Source organism: Pteropus medius, unplaced genomic scaffold, assembly GCF_902729225.1.
Source record: "Pteropus medius unplaced genomic scaffold, Ma_sr-lr_union100, whole genome shotgun sequence".
NCBI classification, from domain to species: domain Eukaryota; kingdom Metazoa; phylum Chordata; class Mammalia; order Chiroptera; family Pteropodidae; genus Pteropus; species Pteropus medius.
In genome coordinates this window covers 18,523,411-18,551,232 of record NW_024346667.1, presented here as the reverse complement: position 1 = coordinate 18,551,232, position 27,822 = coordinate 18,523,411, and the positions used below count along the sequence as shown (strand labels likewise).

Genomic DNA, 27,822 nt, shown 5'->3' with positions numbered 1-27,822 from the left:
ACAATGAGGTATGACCTAGTAAGGTTTGAGGGGACTATGGTTTCGATATGCAAAGAAGTCCCCAAAAGATAACTAGATTGTCCTTAGTGTCTTGGAGACTTAAGGACGCCATGGAATCCACATCTGGCTGGACCTGAGATGGTGAGGATGAAAGGAAAAGAGAACAGAGTGGGGAGAGTCCGCACAGCCCTCCCTCTCTTCTCTTTGCCCTTGGGAGATGCATGATAACACTTAGTGTTTTGCAGAAAAGAGAAGGATAATGCAAAACTCCAGCTCTCTGCCTAAAACTAAAAGGCAGACAGCAGTAACGGTAGAGTCTTCTGTGCAGTCAGGCAGACAACGTAGCTTTTCTATGGCCAAACCCTGCTTCCTTTCCTCCTGGCTTCCCATCTCTTTGTCCCCATTCTACATCTTCCTGTCCTGCCCTAGGAAGCCACATTGGGTTCTAGATGACCACCTCTGCCATTCCACCATTACGAGCATTTACATGGGGGGGCCGGACCTTGCAAATTCAGCATTGCTATTCTAACAAGCCTTACCCTATGAAAAACTCTGCCTGATTCCCCACCCCATCCCTGCCCCAATCTTCAGAGAATAAATGGGTCTTAAAGGCAGTGTTTTGCTTTCATCCTCAACTTGAGTGGCCTGGATACGTGTTTGTTGCACTCTGGGGGTTTGGGTTAGAATGTGGATACAGGGAGGAGTCATGCTTGGATTTAGAGAGCTTATGTTGGGGCTCAAAGTCTGGAGGTGGGGTCGAAGACTTGACCTGTGCTTTTCAGACAAACCAAGAATCCCGAGTCCTGCCCTACAGCCCACTCACAGATTAGCTGGAACCACCTCCCTAGCCTGACCTAGTTGCAGGAAATATACCAGTAGGCTTTCTGGATCAGCTGCAGCCCTGACCTAATTCTCTGAAGGAATCTCAGCAACCCCAGAAAGTCTCTCCCTCATTTCTCCCCCAATCTGGCAACATTTAGTGCTGAGTAGAAAGAGCCACTTAATCAGCTTCCTTGGCGCTCCCGCCAGCCCCGTGTCCCAAGTGTCTCTCCCAAGCCAGAACTGTGTCGGATCCTCTGCACTCAGTGGTTGGACCCAACATATTCACATACTTTGATTCTGGTGTCTGGGCATGTTTGCACTCATGTACTCAGCTGGCTGTTTTGAAATCACCCTGAGTATGAAATTGTATAATAAGTCTTTCCTGGATTTTCACCAGCACCCCTTGAGGAAGTAAAGCATGTTGATGTTGGCTCTAAGTGCCTTATTAATAAGTAACTTCCACTGTTTTTCCCTTTTGCCCCGTCTGGCAGAAGGCCATCCAGACTCACCCTCATACATCTCCAGGATGTGAACCGTGTCTCCGATCTGAAGGGAGAGCTCCACATCTTGAGAGGCATTATAGTTATAGATCGCTGGAAACGAGAAAGAAAAGGGGAAATGGCATCAATGGCAGTTAAGATATATCATTAAATAGCACATTCTGTGGTTAGTGAATTACTTAATCAACAAATTGCCCTCTACTTAATGATTTCATGTGAGTCACCCACAGTAAAGCAGAGAACGTCTTCCTGGACCCCCCTGCCTGGTGCTTTACATTCTTCCACCCAACACATACTGGTTGGTTGATTTCTATGAACCACATTCTGTGTTAGAGGCTAGTAATAGAGTTATAAAACACACAGACATGGTCTCTGTCCCAAGGATTTTTATAAAAGATATTAAACATATTATCACAGAAATAACTATTTAATTAAAGTTATAAGAGTTATGAAAGAAAAAAACAGGCTACGGTGAGAATATAGTGTGGGGTTCCACTGGTTGGTTCCTTTGTTCATCAGACAACAGCCAGACTTCAAGACCACTGAGCTTACGATCTCTAGGACATAGGGTGGGCCATCTCCCAGCTTTCCTGACACAGTGATTGGCAGCCAAAGGGCCACTTGTGGGTCCTACCTACCCTCCAATAACAGCCTGACATAGGGTAAATGCCCCAGTTCTAGGCATCCTAGGGAACTGGGTTGCCGCGGTACTTCTTCCTGAAGGTGACCTCAATCACCAGAGACCTTAGGACCGGCGATGACTGGGTCAGACTGGGAAAAGCAGGAGACTAAAACTCTTATCACTCAAAAAGGCAACTCGATTTTCAGATGTGTAAGAGCTCTGAAAGGACATTTGACCAAGAATCACATCCCACAGCTAATAAGCACAAGAAACAATGCTCGGCGGCATTAGTCATCACCGAAATGCAAATCGAAACCACAATGAGATACCACTTCACACCCATAGGCCATAATTTTTTAAAGGCTGGCAACTGGCAAGATTGTGATACAACTGAACCCCTCACACATTGCTGGTAGGAATGTAAAATGACAGCCTCTTGGGAAAAGAGTTTCGCAGTTTCTTAAGAAGTTAAACATAAATTTACAATATGGCCCAGCAATTCCACTCCCAGTTATCTGCGAAGAGAAATGAAAACATGCCTACATACACACACACACACACACACAAACTTTATGTGAATATTCATAGCTACTGCTGAAAAATAGACCCCCAAAAGAAAATCCCCATCAAATTTCTGGAACCTGTGAACGTTAGTTAATGTGTAGGTGTGTGTGTGTGTGTGTGTGTGTGTGTGTCGGGGCGGGGTCAGGGGAGAAGTTGTTGAGAATCTTGAGAGGAGGAGCATTTTTAGACTGCCAGGGTGGGCCCTAAATGCTATCACGTGTATCCTGATAAGAGACAGGTCGTTGAGAGGCACAGAAGGAAAGCCGATGTGAAGACGGAGGCAGAGACTGAAGTAATGTGACCTCAATCGAGGGCTGCTGCAACCACCAGAAGCTGGAAGAGGCAAGGAACGGAATCTCCCCTAGACCCTGTGTAAGGAGCGTGGCCTGTCCGCATCCTGATTTCAGACTTCTGGTCTCCAGAACTTTGAGAGAACACATTTCGATCATTTTAAGCCACTTAGTTTGTAGAAACTTGTTAGGACAGCCACTTCTGTGGCTGTACAATATAGCGGCATTAGTCACAATAGCCCCAAACTGGAAACAATTCATCAACTGAAGAAGGAACGGATAAATATAGTGCACTCATACAATGGGATATTACTCGGCAATAAAAGGGAATGAAATAGGAACACATGCTACAACATGGATGGATGGACTTTTAAAACATTTTGCTAAATGAAAGCCATATGCACAAAACATATTTTCGGCTTCCATCTATTTTCAATGTCCAGAACAGGTAAATCTATCAGGGCCAGTAGATTGTTGGTTGCCTAAGGATGGGAATGGTGACTGAGGATAATGGGCACCGGGAGTTTTGGGGGAGTAGACAACATCCTAAAACTGGACTGTGGTATTGGTGACTCAACTCTGCAAATTTGCTAAAAATCACTAAATTGTATACTTAAAATGAGTTGATTTTGATGGCATGTAAATTAGACTTCGATGAAGCTGGTTTTTAAAAAAGTAGATTTCTTGTCATTACTCTTACGATGAGTAAGTAATCTGCATCCTTCCAGGGAAATATAACCACCTGAGAGATTCAGTTCTAGCCATTTACCTGACAATCCAAGGAACCCACCTTGTTCCCCGTCTCGCAGCTCTGACGAGGACATGAGGAAGGTCACCGATCCCTCTGCCAGATCCCGCAGGGGTCATTAAAAAGGGCAACTTGGGGCAAGGTGCTTACCCCTTCTGAGTCTGTTTACTCATTAAACAATGTGGTACGTGGCATCCACTCCACTGTCCTGTCTGCCAATTGCGGGTACTTATTGTTCTTCCCTGGGCCTGCACTGCATACTGTGTTTGCAGCTTAGCCATAGGTTTTTCCTTATATCACGGTCATTACATCAATGAGTGAATGGGAAGGAGCACACCTCCAGGCACATCTTTTTCAAGCAGCCTCTCTTTTTGAAGGGAATCACCCAAATAGTCTTCTCCTGTAGTCTTGGCACAGAAGCCTGGACAAATTATGTCAAAATTTATTTACTATTGAGTTATTGTTCTAGACTATAAATTCAGAACAAGGATTGACTGATTAAGTAGGTTAGGCGAAGATGCACAGAACTCAGAAGTAGGAGTTAGTTCCAATCTCTGGACCTGTTTAAGGGCCACCAGACCACAGCTGCTACCCCACTGAAGTTCAACTCCTTCGTCTGACTAAGAGTTGACTCAAATGCTTTGCCCATTAAATATATAGCTGGTTTTCTACAGAAAATGTAACTCTCACATCCTTGAGTCCTCCTAGTCCCCATTCACTGCCTTCCACTGAACCGGTTCCTTCTACTGGTCCTGCTTTCAGATAGAAACAGGAAGTAGTGAGGTTACAATGTCACAATGGGTTGTGTAATGACCGAACTTCATCTCTTCCCTGTTCTTAGTTATCAGGAAAGTAAGCAGAAGCTCTCAAAGCCAGCATCTAGCTCCAAGCACAAACACCTATCAAGAACTGTTGTGCACATACACATGCACACACAAACACATACACACACACACACACACACACACACACACACACACACACACACACACACACCAAGCCGCCAGACCATAGAGCAATCTGTTTCCTTAAGTCCTAGGTCCTAAATCTGATAACCAAAGTGCTCCAAAAATAATCCCAGCCTTAATTATCCACTTTTGCTTCCATTACCTGTCAAATTCTATCCTCTGCTCCAGTTAAAAATCTTATATTCTCCCCTAAATTCTGTGTTCCACCTATAGTTTATTCCTGCCTGGAACAACTTACCTTTTCTTTATGTAACTCCAAAGCTCACATTCACAATTCAATTCAACAAATGACTACGGAGTCTCTAGTACCCTAGTATTATCTGCCACCGATCAGAAAGTAAACCCTTCACAAATGGGGACCTAGTTACACATTACTTTTGTCTTTCACATTTCATGGCACTGGATTAGACCCAAAGAAGGTCCTTAAGGCACACTAGTAACTTTTATAAAATCCACCAATCGATTCAGTTATTCACCACTTCTTTCCCAAACTCCAACATACTTCTGTTTTCCTCAGAAGGAGGAGCCGTGGTTCTCCACCACTCGATAAAGGAAAATATCAAAATTGCTTCTTTGTCTTATTACGCAATTGAGAATCTGCCTTCCCAGCCCAAGCTTTCAAAGAGATCCCCATGGGAAGAACATCCCTTCAACAATGGCTTTCACTGCAGTGAAAAGTCACTGGTCAGAGGATATTAGTATTGTTTCATGTTTTGGGCAGAAGTATCAACAAGACTTACAAACAGTTGCACCTGTCATCTATTCATTCCAACTATGCACTTTAGAACTGTGCCCTCTTCAGTCCCCCTGAGTACACCTCACTTCTACTGTATTGTATGGCTTCATTTCTATATATAATATGGTAACTGTATGGAGTGGGTATCACGTACCACATTATTTAATGAGGAAACTCAGACTAAGAAGGGGTAAGCACCTTTGCCCCAAGTATCCCAGCTTTACAAGCAGAAAGGCTATAGCTAGCACTGGTCCTGTGATGGCCCATTCATCATATTTTGCCACATTGGTCCATAATGGTGAAAAGTATGCCCTGGAATAGCCTGGAAACAAAGAGAAGAGCTTTACAGATTCTCAATATGTTGCCTTTGATTTCTCTCATTAAATGAGAATGCAGCTTCTAAAAACAAGCTTTATGGTACAAATCAATGGCTGGTGATCACACTGTGAATCTGGTGCGATTTCAAGAACAGGCATACAACTAGTACACTGAGTGGATCATGTTTTCTCCCTGGGATGTGAATAACTACTACAAAGACAAAGAAGGAAAACAAAGGAGAAACCCTCAGGGTTCAAAGGACAGAACTGAAGATCAACTCTGCCACTTAAACATGCATAACTTTAAATGAGTTGCTCAGTCTGGGCCTCAGTTTCCCATCTGTAAACTAGGCATTGGACCAGATGACTCTAAGGGTCCCCATGGCTCCAACAGCCTCCGATTCATGAGATGATAAGAGGCAAGAGAAATGAGTTGCGTCATTTTGAACTAGCAGGCATCACCACAATCTCTTGTTTTGTCTGAGGAAATTAAACGAGAACAGGGAGTTGCTGTATATAAATCGCCGTGCTGGCTGCTATGTGCAAGGTTGAGGAAGACGAATTGCTGGAATTCTTCCCTAAGCAGCTTACTGTTTATATCACAAAAGTGTAATTTTGCAGAGCCAAGAAGACTAGACAGTATGTCCAGAAATGTAAAATAGTTTGTATTTACCAGATCTTTAAGTTTGCCTTTTTTTTAAAAAAAAAAAACCAGGCTGATGAGAGGGAAAAAAATTTGAGGTCTTAGGCTTATGCAACAAGAAACCAACAGAATAGACTTATAGGACCCAAAATGAGGATTAGTTCTGATGATGAAAAGTCTGTGGCCTACTAGTATTTACTCTAATAAATTAGGCTCTTTCATGAATTCTCAAATTAAAACCCTTGAAGAATAACTAAAACACGATGTTATCTATTAGTCTTTTGGTAGAATCTAACAAAAGATCCAGCGAACACAGAACGAAGTCCCAATTTGTGTTATATACTATTCAGAACATTAAAAGATGATCAAACTTCATCTTTTTCATTATTATATTAATCTTCCTACTTTCGGCCATTGGAACTATATAGAAAATAAAGGGCCCTACATAGCTCATCGTTTATCTTCTCTGTAGATTTAATGCAATTAGAAAACCATTCAGGCTTTCTTTTGCTCCAAATCAATAGAAGATCTGATGCCAAAAAGTAAAAATCTATGGTTTTACACTGATCGTTCCAATAAGGCTCCAAACTAGGCTTTTTCGGTTGAGATGACCATCACATTGCATCTCCATTCAGAACTTTCCAGGCCAGGAGCTATCAGATGAGGACCTTTGCTTATAATTTCCACCATCCGTCCACAGGAGGATGTTCATACAAGATTCTTAACTTCATTCTCTAGACTGTTTAGGAGGTCAGAGGATTTAATGACCCAGTTATTGATTATTCTTTAGAAATCTCTATTTTAAGCATTTTATCTCCTTGTGGATGAAATCAATAAATATCTTTAACGGGAGAGATTTCACAGACGTAAACTCGAGTACAGTTTATTTATGTCCTCACTAGTACCAAATGATTACTATAAGTCATGTCATTTCAATTAATATGAAATTAAATTTACATGAATTATTTAAAGGAGAAAGGCTAAAATGAGGCAACTGAAAATTACAAAAAAGTAATTATAGAACAAAAAAGTCTATGTTCTACAAATGCGGGGAGCTTTTTCCCACAGCTTCCCCATCTAAAAAATGGCAGCAACAGTACATTCTTCACATGATTTTGTGAAACCAAAGAAAAGGTATGCAGTGCTCCCAGGACGATGACTAACACCTGGTGGATACTGAGTCAATGTCAGTCACCTTCCCCTTTCTCCTTCCCTTTTCTTGCCCTGTCCAGCTTCCCACTTTGAGCACGGTGGCACCCACATCCGCAAAGACTGACACTACCATCCTCACCACCAAGTCAGTGGAAGTCAGTCAGTGAAAACGAGGGACCAGGAAGGACTGTAGTGTTAACAGAACAAGCTAGTCTCAATAGTCCTTCTATGATAAAGGTTGTTGGACAATGAAATGCAGGTGTCCTTAAGAACAGTAAAGCTATTTTACTGCGGGCGACTAGGTACAGAGCTCCCCTAAGAAGCAGCATGAGAGTCAGTGAATATTTTAATATTTTAACCATTTTCTTGTTGCCCCTTCTGAAGGATTTCTGCAGTGATTCAACTGAGGTACTAGAGTGTTATTCAGAATACTAGTGATGCCTCAATCATGGACCCACTGTAGTATTCTCAGTCTGGATAAGACATTAGAGGTGCACATTCTAATGTTATTTGTGACTATAGTTCCATTCGCTTCTATACTTTTCAACTGATCTCTTTCTTGTTAAGGAAAAGTAAAAGAGAAAAAAACCTGAGGGCAACTGAGGCAGGATTTTAATGATGAAGTAAAAAATCTAACTTTCTAACAAGCTCAGAACACCTTCCCCAATTGAACAGGTATTATTATCAGGTTCTTCCTGGTAGATGTTCTTATTAAATTAAAATTAAACAGTTAAGATAAAAATAGTCAGATCTAAGACTGTGTTGTGTCCACTGTGTCTAATTTATAGACAGAAATCATAATTGAAGAATAGCGAATCTGAAGATAAAAGCCACAGATTATCATGGACTCTAGAACAAGTACCTTGAAATGACAAGGAAAACGTCAGTGACTATTTTCTCCATACATACATGAATTTGAGACAAAAAAAAAACAAAAAACCAGTTCTCCGAGAAAAGAAATGATCCCCAACCAAGCTGCAAAACCCATAATTTACAATCATCAACCTAAAAATGCAAATAGAGCAGCAGCAGCTTTGGACCTGCACTCAACATCTCAGTAGGGCCTGTCCTGGGACAAGTTAGGCCAGTTGCCCTTGCCCCACAGATCATATTCGGGAGGGTCTTAGAACTGCATCCAGCTTCTTCAGTATCATATACACTAGAGCCGCTTCCTACTGCAAACACAGTGAGAAAATAGAATGTATGTGTGTGTGGCCACGAGGGAGGAGGGAACGAGAGGAGCAAACAGCTGAGAAAGCAAGAGACTGAAGGTATCTGGAAAATCATTCACTCACATCCCCTTGTTCCATAAATGAGGAAATGGAAGCCGTGTGTGTGTGTGTGTGTGTGTGTGTGTGTGTGTGTGTAAAGTGATAGACCAAGGTGAAACAAAATCACAGTCAGGCCACTGAAGATACTTTCTGCTGCTTGGCCAAAAAACTATCATTCTGGACTCTTAGGCAAGCCATTTAATTGTTTCAGGCTTTGGTTTCCACATCAATAAAGTGACATGTTGTTAACTGGTATTTTGTCCACTTCTTAGGGCTGCTGTAAGAATAAAGTGAGAAGAAACATAAAAATGAGTAATTATCAATAATGTCTTTGGAACCAAGATTTTTGAGCATAAGAGAAAAGACAAGTATAAAATAAAAAAAAAAAAAGATAAATAATTCTGGGCTAACCTATTTGAATTGGAAATATCAGTATGAACTTGGAATATTTTTCTTTCTTAAAAAAATATGTATTTCACTTCTGTTTGTGGGCACAGTGGACTAGGGAACCCATCGGGGATCAGATGAACCACTTTGTCTTAAAAACAACTAAAAAATGGGCAAATTATATGACACAGTAGTTTTCAGACACTTAACAGCATGTAATGTAGGAGAGTGATGCCTGAGAGAGCATAAACAGATGAGGGAAGTCTGCAATTCCCTGTGTTTCCTGCTTGAAAAGAGTTTCCAGGAAAAACGACAGGGAGGAGAAACCCAAACAGAGCCCAGTAGTCACCCTGAGCTGAAGAAAGGGAGTTGAGAGTCCAGGAGGGTAAAGATAGCTAAAATATGCAGGGCAGAGACTCACAGAGAGGTGGGCTGGGAAGTCCCACCAAAGTCTACAGCCAATCACTGGTCAGCATGTTCATGTGAAGAGAATACCAAGGCCAAGAAAAAGAACCACTAGAAAAGCACGGGAAATAATTCCCAACCTTCACACGAGAGTGGGAACAGTTCACATTCTCCACAGCCAGAGTCAAAAAACCTGATGATCTGTGGCCATTGGGTCGAGTACTCACAAAAGTATTGCCTTAGTTGTGTCACCAAACTGGCCCTAGGCTAAAGGCTATGGTCCCACCTAACAAAAAGCAAATGCATACCTGGAAAGGAAAAAATTTTCTCATGACTTAACTGTATCCCAGAACAAGATAAAATTTATAATGTCTGACATCCAGTTTAAGATGACCAGGCATGCAAAGGAGGAGGAAAATATCATCTATTGTTAGAAGAAAAATGAAACAACAAAAAAAGACCCAGAAATGATGTAGATCAGGCAAAAGAACAAGTCCCAGTTAACTGAAGAGGATTCAAATCACACAAAGCATGCTCTTTGACTATAAAAGAATTAAATTAAAAATCATTAACAGAAAGATATTTAGAAAAAACAAAATATTTGCAAACTACATAACACACCTCTAAATAACCTAGGACCATTCAAAAACCAATGTAATCCACCACATTAAGATGAAAAAAGAAAAAAATATGAACATTTCTATTAATGGAGAAAAGGCATTTCATAAAATCTGATATCCATTCATGATAAAAAAAAAAGCTGTATCTTCAACCTGATAAAAAGCATATATGATACACCTATTGCTAACATCATTCCAAATGGTCAAATATTAAATGTGCTTCCTTAATACCCAGAGCAAGCAAGGATGTGTGCTCTCATCACTTCTATTCCACATTTTAATGGTAGTTCTAGCTAGTGCAGTAAGGCAAGAAAAAGAAATGGAAATCTTACTAATTGGAAAGGCTGACATAACGCTGTTTATTAGCAAATGGCACGATCATCTATAGAGAAAATCTTAAGGCATTTACAAAGGAGTTACTAAAACTAATGATGAATTTAAGGAAGATTTAGGACCCAATGTTTTGTCAATATAAAAAAATCCATTGCATTGTATTTCTCTATACTATAACAAGCAAGCTGAAATTGCTGGGTTATGATACAAAGTAGTATCTTCCTAGAGATTGCAGGTGAAACAGTTTGAAAACCAGTGTCACAGAGAAACTCTGCACAAGTGTACCAAGAAATATGCTCAAGCATGTTCACGGTAGTGATGTTTGCAATAACAAAAACTAGAATCAACCCATGTCCACTGAAAGGAGAATAAAGAAATTATGGTATATTTAAATATAGAATACAGCAGGGAAAATGAATGCATGCACCTTACCCCACAGATCATATTCAGGAGGGTCTTAGAACTGCACCCAACAGTTCTAAGTTTGTACACCAAGTTTGTACACATACCACTAACAAAATATTAAGCAAATTTTTTAAAAATCACAGGAAAAAAATACACAGGATGATGCCTTTACACAAAATTCAAAACTCTTGCAAAACTAAATGAATTCGGTTTTAAAAATATACACATACATGTCGTAAGGCCATATAAAATATTTGTGGAAATAAAATACAGTAATTTCAGGATATTTTTATATCCAGGCTGGAGCTGGGATGTCATATTATCAGGGGGGAGCATGGGTAGGGGGCTAATATACAGAGAAGTTTTTTTGCATCTCATTGGATGGGAATACATGTGAGTTTTTATTACTGTTTATATTACTCTTTATATTAATTTTTCCCATGTTTAAAATATTCTTTTATGTATTCAATATTTAATTCAAACAAAGAAAATCAGATTTACATGTACATATGCATGGGGGAGAGTATTCATGACAGAGAAAAACTATTTTACACTATTTACTGTGTTAACGTGTACCTTCAAGTATATCATCCCAGCAGTTCACAAACTTTAGCAAGCGTTATAATCACCTGGAGGGCTTGTTAAAAGAGACTGCTGGGCTCTACTCTAGAGTTTCTGATTCAGTAGGTTAGAAATGGGGCCTAATAATTTGCATTTGAACATGTTCCCAGATAGCACTGAAGTCAACACTTCAAGAACCTCTATAGTACTGTATTCAAGCCTCATGCTAACCAGCAAGGAAGAGGCAACATGGACCTCATTTTACAGATAAAGGAAGGTAATCTATGAAAGATTAAGGGGTCTGCAATATTATATTATTGTTAATCATACCAGCTCTGGACTCAGACTACCTCAGTCCAAACCCCGACTCTGTATTTATTAATTCTTTTTGGATATAATTTAACCTCTTGGTGCCTCAATTTCCTCACCTGTAAAATGAGTACAATTACAGCATTTCACATATTGGGTTCTTGTGAGGATTAAGGGATAATAAATGTAAAGCATTTAAATTTCTTCCCTGGGTAAATGTTAACTAAGTTAGTAAGTGGTAGAGCTGAAACTCATATCTAGGTCTTCATATTCATTTTCGATCATTGTCAACATAAATGCCTTTTGAACCATGAAACGTTGGTAAGTCTCACAAAACCTTTCTTAAAAAAAATTTTTTTTTTAAAGAAACCTTTAAAACTGAAGGACTTTAATGGAAATTCTAGATCTAAGTGCTCTTTTCACTTATAAGAAAACTAAGATCCAGGATGAAGTGTCTTGCTTATGATCATACAGCTGGTTAGGGGCGGTCTGGGAGGAGCAATCTAGAATCCTTTTTTTCAAGGCCACATAAGTACTCTTTAAAATAAATTTTGCCTTGCATTGAATGTGCTTCTAAAATAAACAATGAAAACAGTGGAGGAATAAAAACAAATGATCAATTATCATTTATGCAATGAATGAATGATGGAATGAATCAAACCAGCAAGCATCAGATTAGTCTATGAACAAAAGGAGCTAACTTTCTAATTTATTCACCTTATACACACACACACACACACACACACACATACACAAATACACACATATATACACACATACACACACACACACACACACACACACACATTTTTAGTAACCACAGAACCTTTTCTTTTCAAGATAAAATTAGTTGGAGTGGATTCAATGCAAAGATATGGAAAATTCTTTTCAATCTCATTTCTTCCTCTAGTCTGAAGAAAGGTGACTACATTATTTCTATGATTTAATTTTAGAATGAAAAATCTAAATTTCATAGATTATGTTTCACTATTATCAGTTTACAAATGTAAAAAGTCACCTGAATTCCACTTTCTTTTCACATACATTTCAGTAGCATAGAAAAGTAAAGCAGCATGAAAATTCAACATATCTCCAACGCATTAAAATATTTTAGCCTTGAATGTTCATAAAAAGGAAATATTGCTCATAAAACAACCAAACTTATAATAATCTAAATGTTAATAGCAAAATAATGCCTTTTTTAAATTAGATATTAACCAGAAATCTAGGCTTGCTTTTTTGTCAGCATTTACAAATAGAATTCACTCCAAAGTTAGATGAAAATATATTTCCCGGTCTTCCATATTAGCATGTTAGATTTTATTTCAATATAATGAATTAGTCAGTAAGCAGTGACCTACAGTAATTTTATTTGCTCCAAATGGAAAGTGTTACAGTTCCAACTTCTGCTTCTGTTCTGCGAACCACAAGTCGAGAAGGATAAGATCATGTACCACTAAAAGGCAACACATTTGTGATGAGCTGCACATGTCACATAGTCACATGCATCTCACTCCCCACTCACATCCCCAAGCCACCCCTCTGCCCCAGAAGAAATGTATAATGTCAGAGTGTAGTATAAAAATCGATCTCATTCAGTTAGATGACTGGGGACATAGTAATCTAAGTCTCTCAGGCTTGATACCTACAGTCATCTTAGAATTTCTGCTTTCCATTTCTGCTCCCTCCATTTTTATCTTTCCTTCATCACCTAGAACTCAGATTACTGCCCTTGGGTCTTAACTAATTGCTTTGCTTCCAGTCTCTCCTCATGTATAAAATGGGACAAATAATAACAATTACAGCACAGGGCTATTATGGAGAATAATATTTCTAAAACATTTACCATGGGAAGAACAAGCCATTACTGGTATCATAACATTATTCTGCAAAATCATGCCCCTCTAATACTTTAACATTACATATTAATGTCTTATTCCCCAGCTCGAAAATCTTCCAATGGTTCTCTATTTTCTTCTGATGTATATGATTTAAGAATTTTCAAAGCTCATTCCTGATTGAGTCTTTAGTAATCTCCTTGTTCAAATGGCCCCCTCTGCTTTCCTCCACTGGACCAAATCCTATCCATAAAGGTAACTTACAAAAGGCCAACACTACACAAGCTTGCTCCAATCATCCCAGCCTGCGACAGCTTCACCACTTCAGGGATTACAATGCTCTGCCTGTTCCACATAACTTAGAGCTTAATCAACACAAACTGCTGTGTGATGTGCCCTGTCCAGGTCTCTCCTGGGTCTCCATGCAAAGACAAACTCCATAAGCAGAGTCTCACGTCAGTCATGGCCCCATGTGCATGGGCCTCCTGACACTAGCCGTCTTCTGGATGGTTGGTTGCTCAACAGTGACGAAAGAGGACCTGTGTAGATTTCTCTCTACTTACCTAAATTAGAAGACTCTTTCCTCTCACTGAATCTCCTCAAACGGGAACTAACAGTATTACTGATAGCATCCTTCAGTGAGGTCCTGTCTGTACACCTTTGCAGACCAATCTGTTTTTTTTCCCCCTTACCTATATACTATATTCTGATATTATGAAAATTTTCCGATGGAGCAGGACAATGGTTGGGGATGTGAGTGTGGAGTGAGGTGTGTGTTACTACGTGGTATGTGAAGATGTGCCCAGTATGGGGGTATGAATGGCAGAGCTCCCTAATAAGGCTGATCCCAGATTTTCTCTATCTTGATAGTTCTTTGGCCCTTTTAAGAAATTTCAGGAAGAATATAGTTAGTTGCCTAAGCTTAGAGCCATTTTTCCCTCTAGTTCACTGTCAACTAATGGAAAATTTAACAATATTGTTATTGTTACAAATATTTTATTTTATGCTATTTTCTGCATTTTTTTGTTTGTTTGTTTTGTCTTTTACCTCTCATTCTGTGGTTTCCAGTTTCCTTTTTCACTTTCTGGTAATATAATAAGGTAATTCTTTATATAGAGAGGCTTTATATGTATGTCAAAAACTGGAAAGAACCCAAATGTTCTTTGACGAGAAAATGAATAAACAAGCTGTGGTACAACCACACAGTGGAATTCTACTTGGCAATAAAAAGGAGCAACTACTGATGCAACATGAATGACTCTCACACGCATTCCATTCAGTGAAAGAAGCCAGACTCAACAGGGTACATACATAAGACATGATTCCGTTTAGGTAACATTCTGAAAAAGGTAAAACTTTCAGGGAAGAACAGACTGGCTGTTGCCAAGGCCTTGGGCTGGAAGGGGAGCTCACTAGAAAGGGGTATGGGAAAAATTCTGAGAGTGATGGAAATGCTCTACATTTTGACTGTGGAGGCAGCTGCACGACTGAATGAATTACTCAAAATTCACAGGTTAATGCACTAAAAAAATAAATTTTACTGTATGTAAATTATACCTTGATTAAAAAAAAATTTAAACACAAATAAATTCATTGTAATCATGATGGTTTTGCTACTTTAAAAACTCTCTTGAACCTATATATAATTATTAAAACCTTTAATGAAACATGAATCAACTTATGTAAGAAAGAAAATCAGTATATAACCTTCACATCCTCAGATCCCTCTTCAAACCATTTCCTAGTTTTTGTTTACAAAACCTGGCAGTTTCATTACATCGGATTATAGTTAATTGTTTATTTTACATTATTTATCTGCTTTTTCCAAAAGTCACTGTTACCTGTTGCAAGGTATTTACAAGTCTCTGCAGCTATATTTAAAAATCATTAGTTTTGAATAGTCTTCTGCTAATTGGTTTACCACTAATCTTTTCATAGCATTATTTCCTCATTTTTGCATTACTTAGAGTGATCTGTAGATTGAGTAAGTCTCTACTACTGTCTGAATGTTTGTGTCCCCACCCCATAGTCATATGCTGAAATCCTAACCCCCAAAGGTGATGCTATGGTAGGTAGGGCCTTGGGAGATGATTAGGCCATGAAGGTGGAATCCCCATGAATAGGATTAATGTCCTTATAAACGAGCTCACTAACCTCTTCCGCCATGTGAGGATACAACCACAAGTCTGAGACCTGGAAGAGGTCCCTCGCGGGACCATGCCAGCACCCTAATCTCAGACTTCTGACTTCCAGAACGGTGAGCAATACAGTTCCCCTGGTTGTAAGTCTTTGGTGTTTTGTTATCGCAGCCTGAATGGACTGAGACAATCTCCAAGTAATTTGTTTGCGATGAGGTTATGTTCCTGGCTCTTATATCTGTAAATTTTTGTTGCCTTCAAGTTCAGCTGAGTTTAGAATTCTTGGGTAAAATTTTTTTTGTTTAAAAGATTAGAAGGCACGAGGACCCAAGTAAATATAAACATGATGTTCCTATAAGGAAAGATAAATTACTAGATCTCAATAATTATTTCAATGCTCTAAACAAAACATATACTAAATTAGATTATAATTAAAATCTCAAAGGGTTTTTAAAGAGTTTTAGATATAAATGATAATGAAGTTCATCTAGAAAAATAAGTGAGTAAAAAAATTAAGAATGTTTTGAAAATGAAGAATTGATAAAAGGAGACTTGCCCTAAGACATTTTAAAATTACCTAAGGCTTCTGTAATGAAACCAAGGAGACTGTTTAGATCAGTTGAAAAAAAAATTTAAAACCCAGATATAGAGCTGAATATAGAAAAATAGTAAATGACAAAACTGGCAATTCAAATAATATACAGTAGTAATAATTTATTCAATAAATGTCGTTAAAATAATTGCTTTACTGGGTAGGAAAAAAATAAGATTGATGTGCCCTTACGTCATATATGAAAACAAATTTTAGATGGATTAGAGATTTAAGGTAAAAAATAAAATCATAAAAGTACTAAAAAATACAGAACAATATCTTTAGAACTTTGGAAAAAGTCTTTCTTAAAAGATGATGAGGCCAGACAATAAAAAGACTACAGTAGGTTTGGGCAGATAAAAATTAAAATTCCCATAGAACAAAAGGCCATAAATGACATGAAAACTGAATCATGAACAGGGAAAAAATGACAATATAGTGATATGATCATATCAATAGATGCAGAGAAAAGCATTTATCAAAATCCAATACCTATTCATGATAAAAACTCTGAGTAATCTAGGAACGGAAGGGAATTTCCTCTTCTTGAAAAAGAATATCTACAAAAAAAACCCTACAGATAATAGCATGCTTAATGGTGAGAAGCTAGAAGCTTTCACACCAAGATCAGGACCAAGTCAACAATGACTCTTGTCATCACTCCTCTTCAACATCATACTGGAAGTCCTAGCTAATGCAGTAGGATAAAGATAGTACATAAATGGAATATGGATTGGAAAGGAAGAAATAAAACTGTCTTTGTTTGCAGATGACATAATCACCTATGTAGAAAATCCAAAAAATATTTTAAGACCAAAGCTCCTGGAACTAATAAGTAATTATAGTTATTTATCGCTTAACAACAGCAATACATTCTGAGAAATGTGTTGTTAGGTGATTTTATAGTTCTGTGAACATCACAGAGCACACTCACACAAATCTAGATCGTACAGCCCACTACTGCAATTGTGTATCCTATACTTTTACATGACTGGCAGTCCAGGTTTGTTTACCCCAGCACAACACAAACGCGTGGGTAATGTGTTGCACTACAACATTATAACAGCTATGAGGTCACTAGGTAATAGAAATTTTTCAGCTCCATTTTAATCTTATGGGACCAGTGTTGTATACGTGGTCCATCGTTAACCAAAACGTTATGTAGCACATAACTAGACAGCAAGGTTGTAGGATACAAGTAAAATTAACTAGTGAAATTTGAAATTAAAAGCACAATATCATTCATATTAGCACCCCCCCCCAATGAAATCCTTAGGTATAAATAAATTGATCAGAATATGTACAAGATCTATATAAACAAAACTACACAACTCTGATGAACAAAATGAAAGAACTAAATAAATGGAGAGATGTTCATGAATGTCACTTGTCACTTCTTTCCAACTTGATATATTTAGATTCAATGTAATCCTAATCAATATCCCAGCAAGCTATTTTGTGGATATTGGCAAATCAGTTCTAACATTTACATAGAGTCAAAAGATCATATTAGCTATATGATATTGAAGGAGAACAACAAATTTGGAAAGCTGACACTACTTGACTTCAAGACTTACTTATAAAGCTATAATAATCAGGACAGTGGGGTATTGGTAACAGAATAGTAAAGTAGATCAATGAACAGAATAGAGCACTCAGAAACAGGCCCCACAAATACAGTCAACTGATTTTAGCAAATGAGCTAAGCCAATATAATGGAGAAAAGAGTCTTTCAAAATGGATCTTAGACCTAAGTATAAAATGAAAAACTATACAACTAGAAGATAATACTGAAGAAAATCTAGATGAGCCTGGATTTTGCAATGACTTTAAGATATAACGCCAAATCAGTTTGAATTTCATTTTTTGGGGTGCTAATGTAAATGGTATTGTGCTTTCAATTTAAAATTCCACTTGTTAATGGGGCTCTTGGGTTATATGTTTTTATAAATGAACATTTGTATACATATCATTTATTTTGCATATGTACTAAGTTCTATAGGTATTCACATAGTATATGTACACTGAAATTCAGTAAATATTGCCAAACAGTTTTCAGTGGTATCAGTTATACTCCCAACCCAACAATGGATAAGAGTTCCAGTTGCTCCACATACTAACAACACTTGATCTTAGAAAAGAAAGGCTGAAAAATCAATGATCGAGTCATCCATATTGGGAAGCTTGTAAAACAAAAGAAAACAGCAAATTAAATCCAAAGAAAGTATGAGAAAGGGAATAGTAGAAAGAAGAGCAGAAATTAACAAAACAGAAAATAAACATTTAATAGAAGGACTGACAAAGTCAAAATTGGGAGATGTTAAAAAGTTAATGTTAATAAATTTGAAAATTTAGGTAAAATGTGAAAAATTTTTTTTAAATGTAACAACTAAATTGATACAGGAAGAGATAGAAAATCTGAACTGTATTATTAAAGAAATGGAATATAATTATTAAAACTTTCTCCCAAACAAAACTCATAGCACAGATGGCTTCACTAATGAATTCTACATAATCTTTAAGAAAGAAATATTAGCAATCTTAAACAAAGAGAACAAAGAGAATGCTCCACAACTATTTATGCATAAATTCTGGAAATGTACGTAAATTCTGACATAGCAATCCCACTTATAGGAATTTATTTTATATTTGTTCAACAAATGCACAAAGATAAATCTGTAGGAATGATCACCGTGGTATTATTGTTCATTGTTAATGGATGAACTGTGTCAACCCAAAATTCTTAGATTTAAGTCCTCATCCTCAGAATCTCAGAATTTGACCATATTTAGAGATAAAGGCTTTAGAGAAGTAATAAGTTAAAATGAGATCACTAGAGTGGGCCCTATCCCCACTAAGATGATTGGTAACCTTATAAAAAGAGAAAATTTGGACAATGACACACATACAGAGGGAAGATGGTATACAGAAACAGGCAGAAGACAGTCACTTAGAAGCTAAGCAGAAAGGCCTGAAAGAAACTCGTCCTTCACAGGTCTCAGAAGGAACCAACCCTGCAGATACCTTGATCTCAAACTTCTAGACTCCAGACTGTGGAAAAATAAATTTTTGCTGTTTGGTACTTTATCATGGCAATCCTAGCAAACTAATACATTCATAAAAGTGAAAGAGCAGGAAACAATCTATATATCTATCAGAAAAATGTTTAAGTAAGTTACATTATAGTCATACTATGAAATACCACAGAGCGTATATGAAAATTAGAGTTTGTGCGTATATGGGTGTTAAATTGGAGTTATCAGTAAGATGTCCATAACTTTTTCTAGAAGAAAAAAGGTACGCTGTAATATCAATGCACATTTTGTTCCATTTTTGTTAAGTAAATAATTAAACGTGTGTTCAAAAACACAGAAAAATGTCTGAAAGTTTGTACAACAAATCGTTAACGTGTTCAGAAATAGAGAAAAGCATTATTTACTACTTTATATTTGGTTGAAAATGATGGGATATCATTTTCTTAATCATAAAAACAATTTGAGGTATATGAATACAGACACACATCATATTATATGTAACAGATGTAAAGATCAGAATCTCAACCAAACTTTTTTAAAATAACTGAACAAAATTTGGTCTAAAAGTTCATATGCATGGAAAAATATCTAAGAATTGAGAAAAAATTTTTGAAAAGGGAAAATGGTATAAGATTTTCCTTTCAACACATTAAACTTTCTATATATTTTCTATATACTCACAATAATTTAGCACTGATACAGAAATAGAAAATAAATCAGTGGAATCAAATAGTCTAGAAAAATATCCAAATGCATGATAATAGCATTTGAATTTAGTGCAAAAAATGATGGAATAAACGGGGTTGACAAAATTGTCTATTCTACTGAAAGAAAACAAAATTAGACTCCATATATTATCCCATATACAAAAAAATAAAGGTAAAGAGTTAGTATGCTTTTAAGATAGTCAACTTCACAACTGCGAGTTTGAAAAATAGTTGCAAATCATTACCCACCAGCAGACTGCAAAATTTGGTATTAGCAAGGAGGTCAAGAAGCTGACATCTCATAAAGTACTGGTGTAAATATGAACTGCTAGAAACATTTTGGGAAATAATCTGACAACGCTGTTGATTTAGCAATTATTTTCAGAATTCAGCAAAAATAGAGCATTCGTATACAAGGAAATACAAATAAAGTTGTTCATTGCAGCACTGTTTGTAGTGAAAACCAAAGTGAAAATAACCTAAAGTTGCAGGAAAAAAGAAAATATTAAATAAACCCCAGCTCACACATCCTGTGAATAAGTAGTCATCTCTGAAAGACATATGAGTCAGATCTATATTCACTGACCTGGGAAGATGTCCATACAGTGTTGTTAAATGGATTAAAAAGGAAAAAAAGAAAGTAAGTTAAGTAATATATGTAATATGATCCTCTCACCTTTTTTTTTTAAAAAGCAAACAAGAAGCAAAAAGTAGCCTATACACACATTTGCCTTATATGAGCACTGAGACAGGTGTAGATAATACAGACTACATTCTTTTTTTTTTTAATTTTAATTTTTTAAGGAGTTTGAATTGTGACAAAATACACATAACATAAAGTTAATCATTTAAATCAGTTCAGTAGTGTAAAGTATATTCACATTGTTGTGCAGACAATCTCCAGAACTTTTTCATCCTGCAAAACTGAAACTCTATACCTGTTAAACAATAATTCCCCCAGTCTGTCCTCACCCAGCCTCTGGCAGCAACCATCTACTTTGTCTGTGAATCTGACTACTCTAGGTACCTCAGGTAAAGGTAATCGCACAGTATCTATGTTTCTTTGTGACTGGCTTATTTCACTTAGCATAACGTGTATGCTGGACTCATGTATGTTGGAGTATGTTTCAGAATTTCTTTCTTAAGGCTGAATAATAATTCTTTGTATGTATGTGCCACATTTTGCTAATCCATTTATCTATTGATGGCACGTGGGTTCCTCCCACCTCTTGGTTACTGTGAATAATGCTGCTATGAACATGGGTGTACAACTCCTTAAGACCCTGCTTTCAATTCTTTGTGAGTAAATACTTAGACGTGGGATTGCTGGGTCATATGGTAATTCTTTTAATTTCTGAGGAAATACCATACCGCTTTCTGGAATGGCTGCATCATTTGACATTTCCATCAACAAGGGTTACTAGTATTACAAATTTCTCCACATCCTTGCCAACCGTGTTATTTTTTTCTGGGGGGTTGTGGGTGGGAATAGTCATTCTAATGAGTGTTAGGGGTTGTGGGTGGGAATAGTCATTCTAATGAGTGTTAGGTGATATATCTCATTGTAGTTTTAACTTGCATTTCTCTAATGATTAATGTTATTGAGCATCTTTTCATATATATGCTTGTTGACCATTTTTATATCTTCTTTGGAGAAATGTATAGTCACGTCTATTGCCCATTTTTTAAATGGGTTATTTTGGGGGGTTGTTGCTATGTTACAGGACACACTACCTTCTTAACATCAGTCAACTGAGAGGGCTACCTGGGCAGCCCAAGATCAGGTTGGGCCCAGTGAGGCCAGTCACTTTTTCTTTATGCATCTCTGTATTATTTGATTTATTATAAAACACAGAAAATGGCTTTCTGATTGTTTTTATATCTAATGAATTATAGGGGAAAAAAGAGGAAGCTGTATTTCCTGTTGCAGAGAGGCACCTCAAGGCACCCCTGTAAGCCTTTGACCATTTTCCTTCAACCCATTTTAAAGGTTCTCTCTCCTAACTGAAGACAGATTTGGTTTTTTCGTACCTTTTCCAACAAGGGAGTGAGCCAGAGTGACATACTTCATTGTTCTTTTTCTTATGGACAGAAAATATCGATAATATTTACCATAGGGCAAAAAAGAGGTAGGTATTTTTAATATTTCGATATTATAAAAATATTAAGAACTCAAGGATATTATATAAATGTAGGAAGCATAAAAATGCTAAAGGTAAAAATGCCTCATTCACTCATTCAACAAATATTAATTGAGTACAACCTGTTCTGTAGTTGCTGGCAATATAGCAATAAACGGAACAGAAGAAGCAAGAAGGTGGTTAAATGCTGTACAAAGCAATGCTGGGTAAGGCGAGTGGGTGATATTTTATGTCAGGTGGTCAAGGAAACTTTCTTACATGAATCTCAGCTGTGACAGGCAATGAACATCCACAGGTCATGACATAAATAAATAGGGTCTCCCTATTTAACAGAAATTTCATTTTCAGAAGGATTTTGACAAATCTAAATAATCAGCTACCAAAAAATGCACCCAAATTCATCTTAATATGTGAACAAAGGTGTATCTATAAAAAATTTTTTTAAAAGAAGTGACTTGTCATGGGATGAATGTTCGTGCTCTCCCCAAATTCTTATAGTGAATCCTCAGTGCGAGGAGGTATGTGGAGGTGGGGCTTTGGGAGGTGATTAGGTTTAGATGAGGTCACCAGGATGAGCCCCCAAGGATGGGCTTAGTGTCCTTATAAGAGGAAGAAACCAGAGCTCACTCTCAGGCTTGTGAGGACACAGCAAGGAGGAGACCATCTTCAGCCAGGAAGAGGATCCCGCCAGAACCCAGCCCTGCTGGTACCCCGATCTCAGACTTTCTAGCTTCCAGACCGTGAGAAATAAGTGATTGTTGTTAGAGCCACCTGGTCTATGTTATTTTTTTTAATAGCAACCCAAGCTAAGCCACTACTTCTCTTGACAATAAGAGCAATCTATTATTTTCACCCATTCTCATTTCATTTTTTATGTTTCATTGTTGTGTATATTAAAAGTCCTTTACTTGATCACTTTTCAAATCATAAAACATTTGAGCACATGTACTTTGTTTAGAGGGCTAAGACCCATAATGCATATTCCAAACCTTGGCCCGAAGGTAAACTCATAGCTCATAAACTTAACTCATAGCAAGAAGGGATGAATTAGCTACTCAGTTCCAGGGCTTTCAATGGAAACACTCAGCTGACAGGAGCAAAGGCCCCAGAGCAGGAGTCTGTGTGAGCAGTGCTCCAATGGGGTGAGAGGGAATCGACAAATGGGGTTACACAGTGTGTAGTTTGCTAGGCGGACAGTTGTCAGTGGCACCAAGTGTGGAAGACACTTTTCCACATTTCCTCAAACCCTTCACCCTTCCTGCAGATGAGAAGTCTGCTCATTGTAATGGAAATACTGGTGGCCCACGGCCTTTATGAAAGTCTTCTTGATTCAGCTGAGTTATGCGCTAAAAATAAAAACATCCCAGCATTCAGCAGGAGCCTCTGCTGAAAGGTAGGAACAGGTGAACAAAGAGAGATTAGATAGAAAGCAATGGTTTCTAATGAATTCTACTCAGTGTGGTAATGTGACAATAATTACGATTCCTGGTTTTCATCCTATCTGATTAGAGGGGGGGAAATGAATTTACAGAGATCCTCTTACTTATTCTCATGGCACTTCTGTGAAACAGCTAGAGACAGGGCATATCATTCTTTTATTTATATTTGAGAAAATAAAGGACTGTCTGAGTCAGGGGGAGATTCTGGCCACTTGTCTCTGAAGAGTTACCATATCCACCTTGCCAGAAGTGAACATGAGATGACCAACTATATTTCCATTTATTTTAAAGATGGGGTTTGGAAACAATTCGTAACTAAAAAGGTAGAAGCTCTCAGGGGTAAGATCTGCCTCTCAGATCCCCTTCGAAATGATATTGGAATTATAAGAAAGAAAAATCTGCATCCACCCAAGAAACTATACCAAAGCACCATCCACATGCCACAACCTTGGAGAGATTCTTCCTACACTACAGTGCAGATTAGAGTAGCATGAAGAAAGCGAGAACACCAAATCATAATTTTTCCTTGAGAGAAAATATAGTGTCCCTGGGAACCGCAAAAACTCCCTAACAAAAGCCATCATTCCTTGCTAACTTGGAGCGATGAGGGTAGAAGAGAAGGTAAGACTGGGTATATTTCTTCATACCCAAATGCCCTGAAGATTGACCCCGGGCAAGCAGGGCACAGGGCAGGCCTGAGGGTGACGAGCTGATAGATTAGCTTCACTGTGAACTCAGGTGGGTCTGGATATGAACCCAGCTCCACCTCCTATGAACTCTGGGACCCTGGATGAGTTATTAAACTTCTCTAAGTCTCCATTTTCTCCTCTGCACACTGGCTAACAATTGTGCCTTTTCAAAAGGGTTGCTCTGAGGATTAAATGAGATGAGAATAGAAAGTGCTTAAAAGAGACCCTGCAAGTACTCATCTAGAGATGGTGATGGTTATGGTGATGATGGTGATGATGATGATGATGGTGGTGGTGGTGGTAGTGATGGTGAAGGATATGATGATGATGGTGATGGATATGATGGTGATGTTTACGACGATGGTGATGGTGACAGATATGATAGTGATGATGACTGATGGTGATGGATATGAGGATGATTAGTAGTGGAAATGGAATTTAAGATTTGACAAAACATAGACAAGAAAACTTAAATACAAAGTTTAGCTGACATTGGAAATACAGTCAACAAGCGAAACACCTAACAATAATGGAGGTTTTAAAAAAATAATCCGTAAAAATAAAGCGATATAGATAGATTGTTCCCAATTACGGATAGACTGCAGAGGCAGGCTGTCAAGATGGAGAAATTTGAGAAGCTGTATAAATGAATGATATCCCTACCCCCCACACTTCCAGATGACAATTCCTCTTCCACCCCCACAGGAGACAGGAAGTTTATCCTCTAAAAACTGAATGAGAGATGTTTCAAACTCAGGCAAGGGAGGAGTGCTGGCGTGAAACAGGACAAAGAGGTTTAAGTTGTGCTAATGACTCCAGCCCTCTTCTCCCACTGATGTCCAAGAGCCTAGGAGGCAGGCCTGTGCTGCCTACCTGTGAAATTAGAAGATCTTTTCTGGGAGAATTCTGAACTGCCCAGAGAAAATACATTTGACCTAAAAAAAAAAAAAAAAAAAAAAAAAGAGTTCAACGTTTCTCATTCTTTGAATAAGCAGTCAAGGCATAAGGCAGTCAAGAAAACAGAAGAAAAGAAGAGAAAAGAGAAGAGAAAAATAGCTGGCAGTGGTGCGAGTGTCAGAAGCACAGTCTCAGCAGCTGCGGGCGCCTACGAGCCCGAGGCGACCATGACAGAGAGGTATTACTAACACGCTGCACTGCGACTTGCTAGCTGGTGAAACCGGAGTTATTCAAAGAGAATTTGAAAGGAATTATTTCCCTACTATATGATTCAATGTTAAATTAGCGTCATCTAGATTTACCTTATGGCTCTCTGAAATCATAAGACATGGCAAGTGCTGGCCTAGGCAATAATATGGGCAACCCTTACCCATTGCCCTCTGCCACCATATTCCACCCAAGCGCTCAAGCTTGATTTGTGTTCTAGGTAACTGAAACTAAAGGCACTAGAACTATGCTCCATGCCAGACATTTGGCATTAGAAAGATCCCACTGGGACTAGTCCTAATCAGGCTGATCCCACGGATTAGGACTAGTCCCATGAGTAGTAAACTGATGGTGAATCAAAACAGCTAACCGAATTGCTCCCTTTAAAGATCCCCTTTACTAAGATGTCTGGAGATCAATAAACTTATTTAAACACAGAATATTTTTTTAAATCCCCTCCCTCCAATTATTATATGATATAAGAAATCGTGTGTGTGTGTATGAGTAGTGTTCACAGGGTTTGAAAAGATTAAGTACAATCCAAGATTTGTTATTTTTGATAAGAGAAATTACAATAAACTTTTACTCTATTCAAGTTGGAGGAAGTGATATCAAAGTGAATAGTTGTCACTTGCTATTGTAAATTCTTTCACGATAGGACAACATTGCTTTAATAAATGGTCTTTTTATGATTAAAAAAAGATGTGTTTCAACGATATACACTATAGTCAGAAAAAGAAATAATATAAAGTCTTCAAAGACTGAGTAGGATGCAAATTGCTCGCCTGCACTGGTTGGGAAGAGAAATTTTTTCTCCCATGCCATCTTTGCCCTCCTGTAGAGGCGCCATCCCTCCCTCAAATGAATTAACTCCATAACACATTCTGTAGGTCTCCATGGAGACCGTAGTCTGCACCTGATAACGGGCTGGTGCTGGGGTCCAGGGGCATGGAAAAAGCAACTCTGGCACTTGAAGAACTAGAAGTTCAGCACCTCTCTCTCCTCAATATCTATGTATCCAGGCCGCAGGAGAAAAGAACTCCACCACCGCTACCCAACCCCCACCCAGTGACTGTCTTGTTCAAAGGTCCTCTGTTCCCACAGAATACGTTGACTGCCATGTCACCCTAGCTTATCCACGTTTTAAAGCTGAAATCAAACTGGTCACCCAATTCCTCCACGCTTTTCAAACAGACACAAAGAGTCAAGCTGAACCATTGTTAGGGCATTCCCTGGTCTGGAGGACCAGGTCCCAGTGGTGGGGAGCATGGCCCCTTCTCAGAAACAGTCCAGGATTTCCCCAGCTCAGCGACCTGCACATTTTCCCACATCCCCAATCCCAGATCAGGCTGCTTCCTTTGGAAGACTCGTCTGGTGATGCTTGGAAGAAACAGGTCCAGCCGGCGAGAGATGAAGTCTTCTATTCTGGTCACTTGGCTGCTGTTGGTAAGAGGAGATTGGAGTTGGCCATGGCAGGGAAAGAAACAAAGTTGGGGTGAGAACACTGATTCCAGGCATCCTGTTCTGGTCCTCTGTGCTGCGTCACTGCCTCAGTCGGTGGCCTGTGACAGACGGGGCCTCTCCCATATCTTATAACCCAATGTCCTAGTCATCGTCCCCTTCACAATGACACAGGGCACAGCCTGTGGAAGGAGAACCCAAAACCAATGCCCATTGATTCACGGGACCTGCTTCTGCACTGAAGAAGAGGAGTGAGGGGCCGGCATTTTAGACAAGCTGTGAGAGAATGGTGGGGAGGGGTTGACAGACCCAGGGCCAGGGCTTCCCTGAGACACTCCTGAAGCGAGAATTGCTGTGCAAAATTAGAGATACGGATGGTGCATGACATACATATGGAGGTTGAAGAGACAAATACGAGCTTGAAATCAGGAACCCGCGGATCAGACATAACCTATGCTCAGGTGTGGAAAGGCCACTTCCCCTTTAGCAGAGGTGCACACCAACGGTCTGATCGCTCGCACCCCAGATCACTTAACCCCAACCCACTTCCCACTCCCAGGCCAGACACAGGGTCCCAGCTCATCCATCCACACCCTCCTGTATACCGAATATGCTGGGAACATGAGCAGAGTGCCCCCAGGTTAAAACCAAAAGAGGAACAAGCAAAGTGAAGGCAGGAATTAGTTCCCTAAAAGCAGAGGGTTGGTGGAGGCACAAAAAGACCCTGGGAGCAGGTTTGCTCATCGAAGCATCAACCTCCCATCTGCTCTGAATGTCCGCAAGGCCCTCTTCCTCCAGTGGCCACAGTAAGAAGGGAAACATTTCCCAGAGCTACTGTTGTCATGCTCAAGACAAGCATGTTTATGATGCCGGGATTAGAATGACTGCGACTGTGAACATGCATTTCATTTGCATTATGACTTCTCCTTGAGGCCTGCGGAGGTATTCGCAGTGAAAGTGGATTC

General features: G+C 38.7%; 1 protein-coding gene across 4 annotated transcripts in view; it reads right to left on the bottom strand.

Annotated features, from left to right (window-relative positions):
- The window catches only part of DOCK5 (dedicator of cytokinesis 5), a 182,212-nt gene that overhangs the window by 133,077 nt on the left and 21,313 nt on the right, over positions 1 to 27,822 (bottom strand). For all 4 annotated transcript variants that reach the window (XR_005655692.1, XM_039876138.1, XM_039876137.1 and 1 more), the window contains exon 2: positions 1,332 to 1,415. Coding sequence is in view for 3 of the 4 variants with exons in the window: in XM_039876138.1 (XP_039732072.1) it covers positions 1,332 to 1,415 (84 nt within the window). In the remaining variant the exon portion in view is untranslated. The remainder of the gene's footprint in view (positions 1 to 1,331; positions 1,416 to 27,822) is intronic.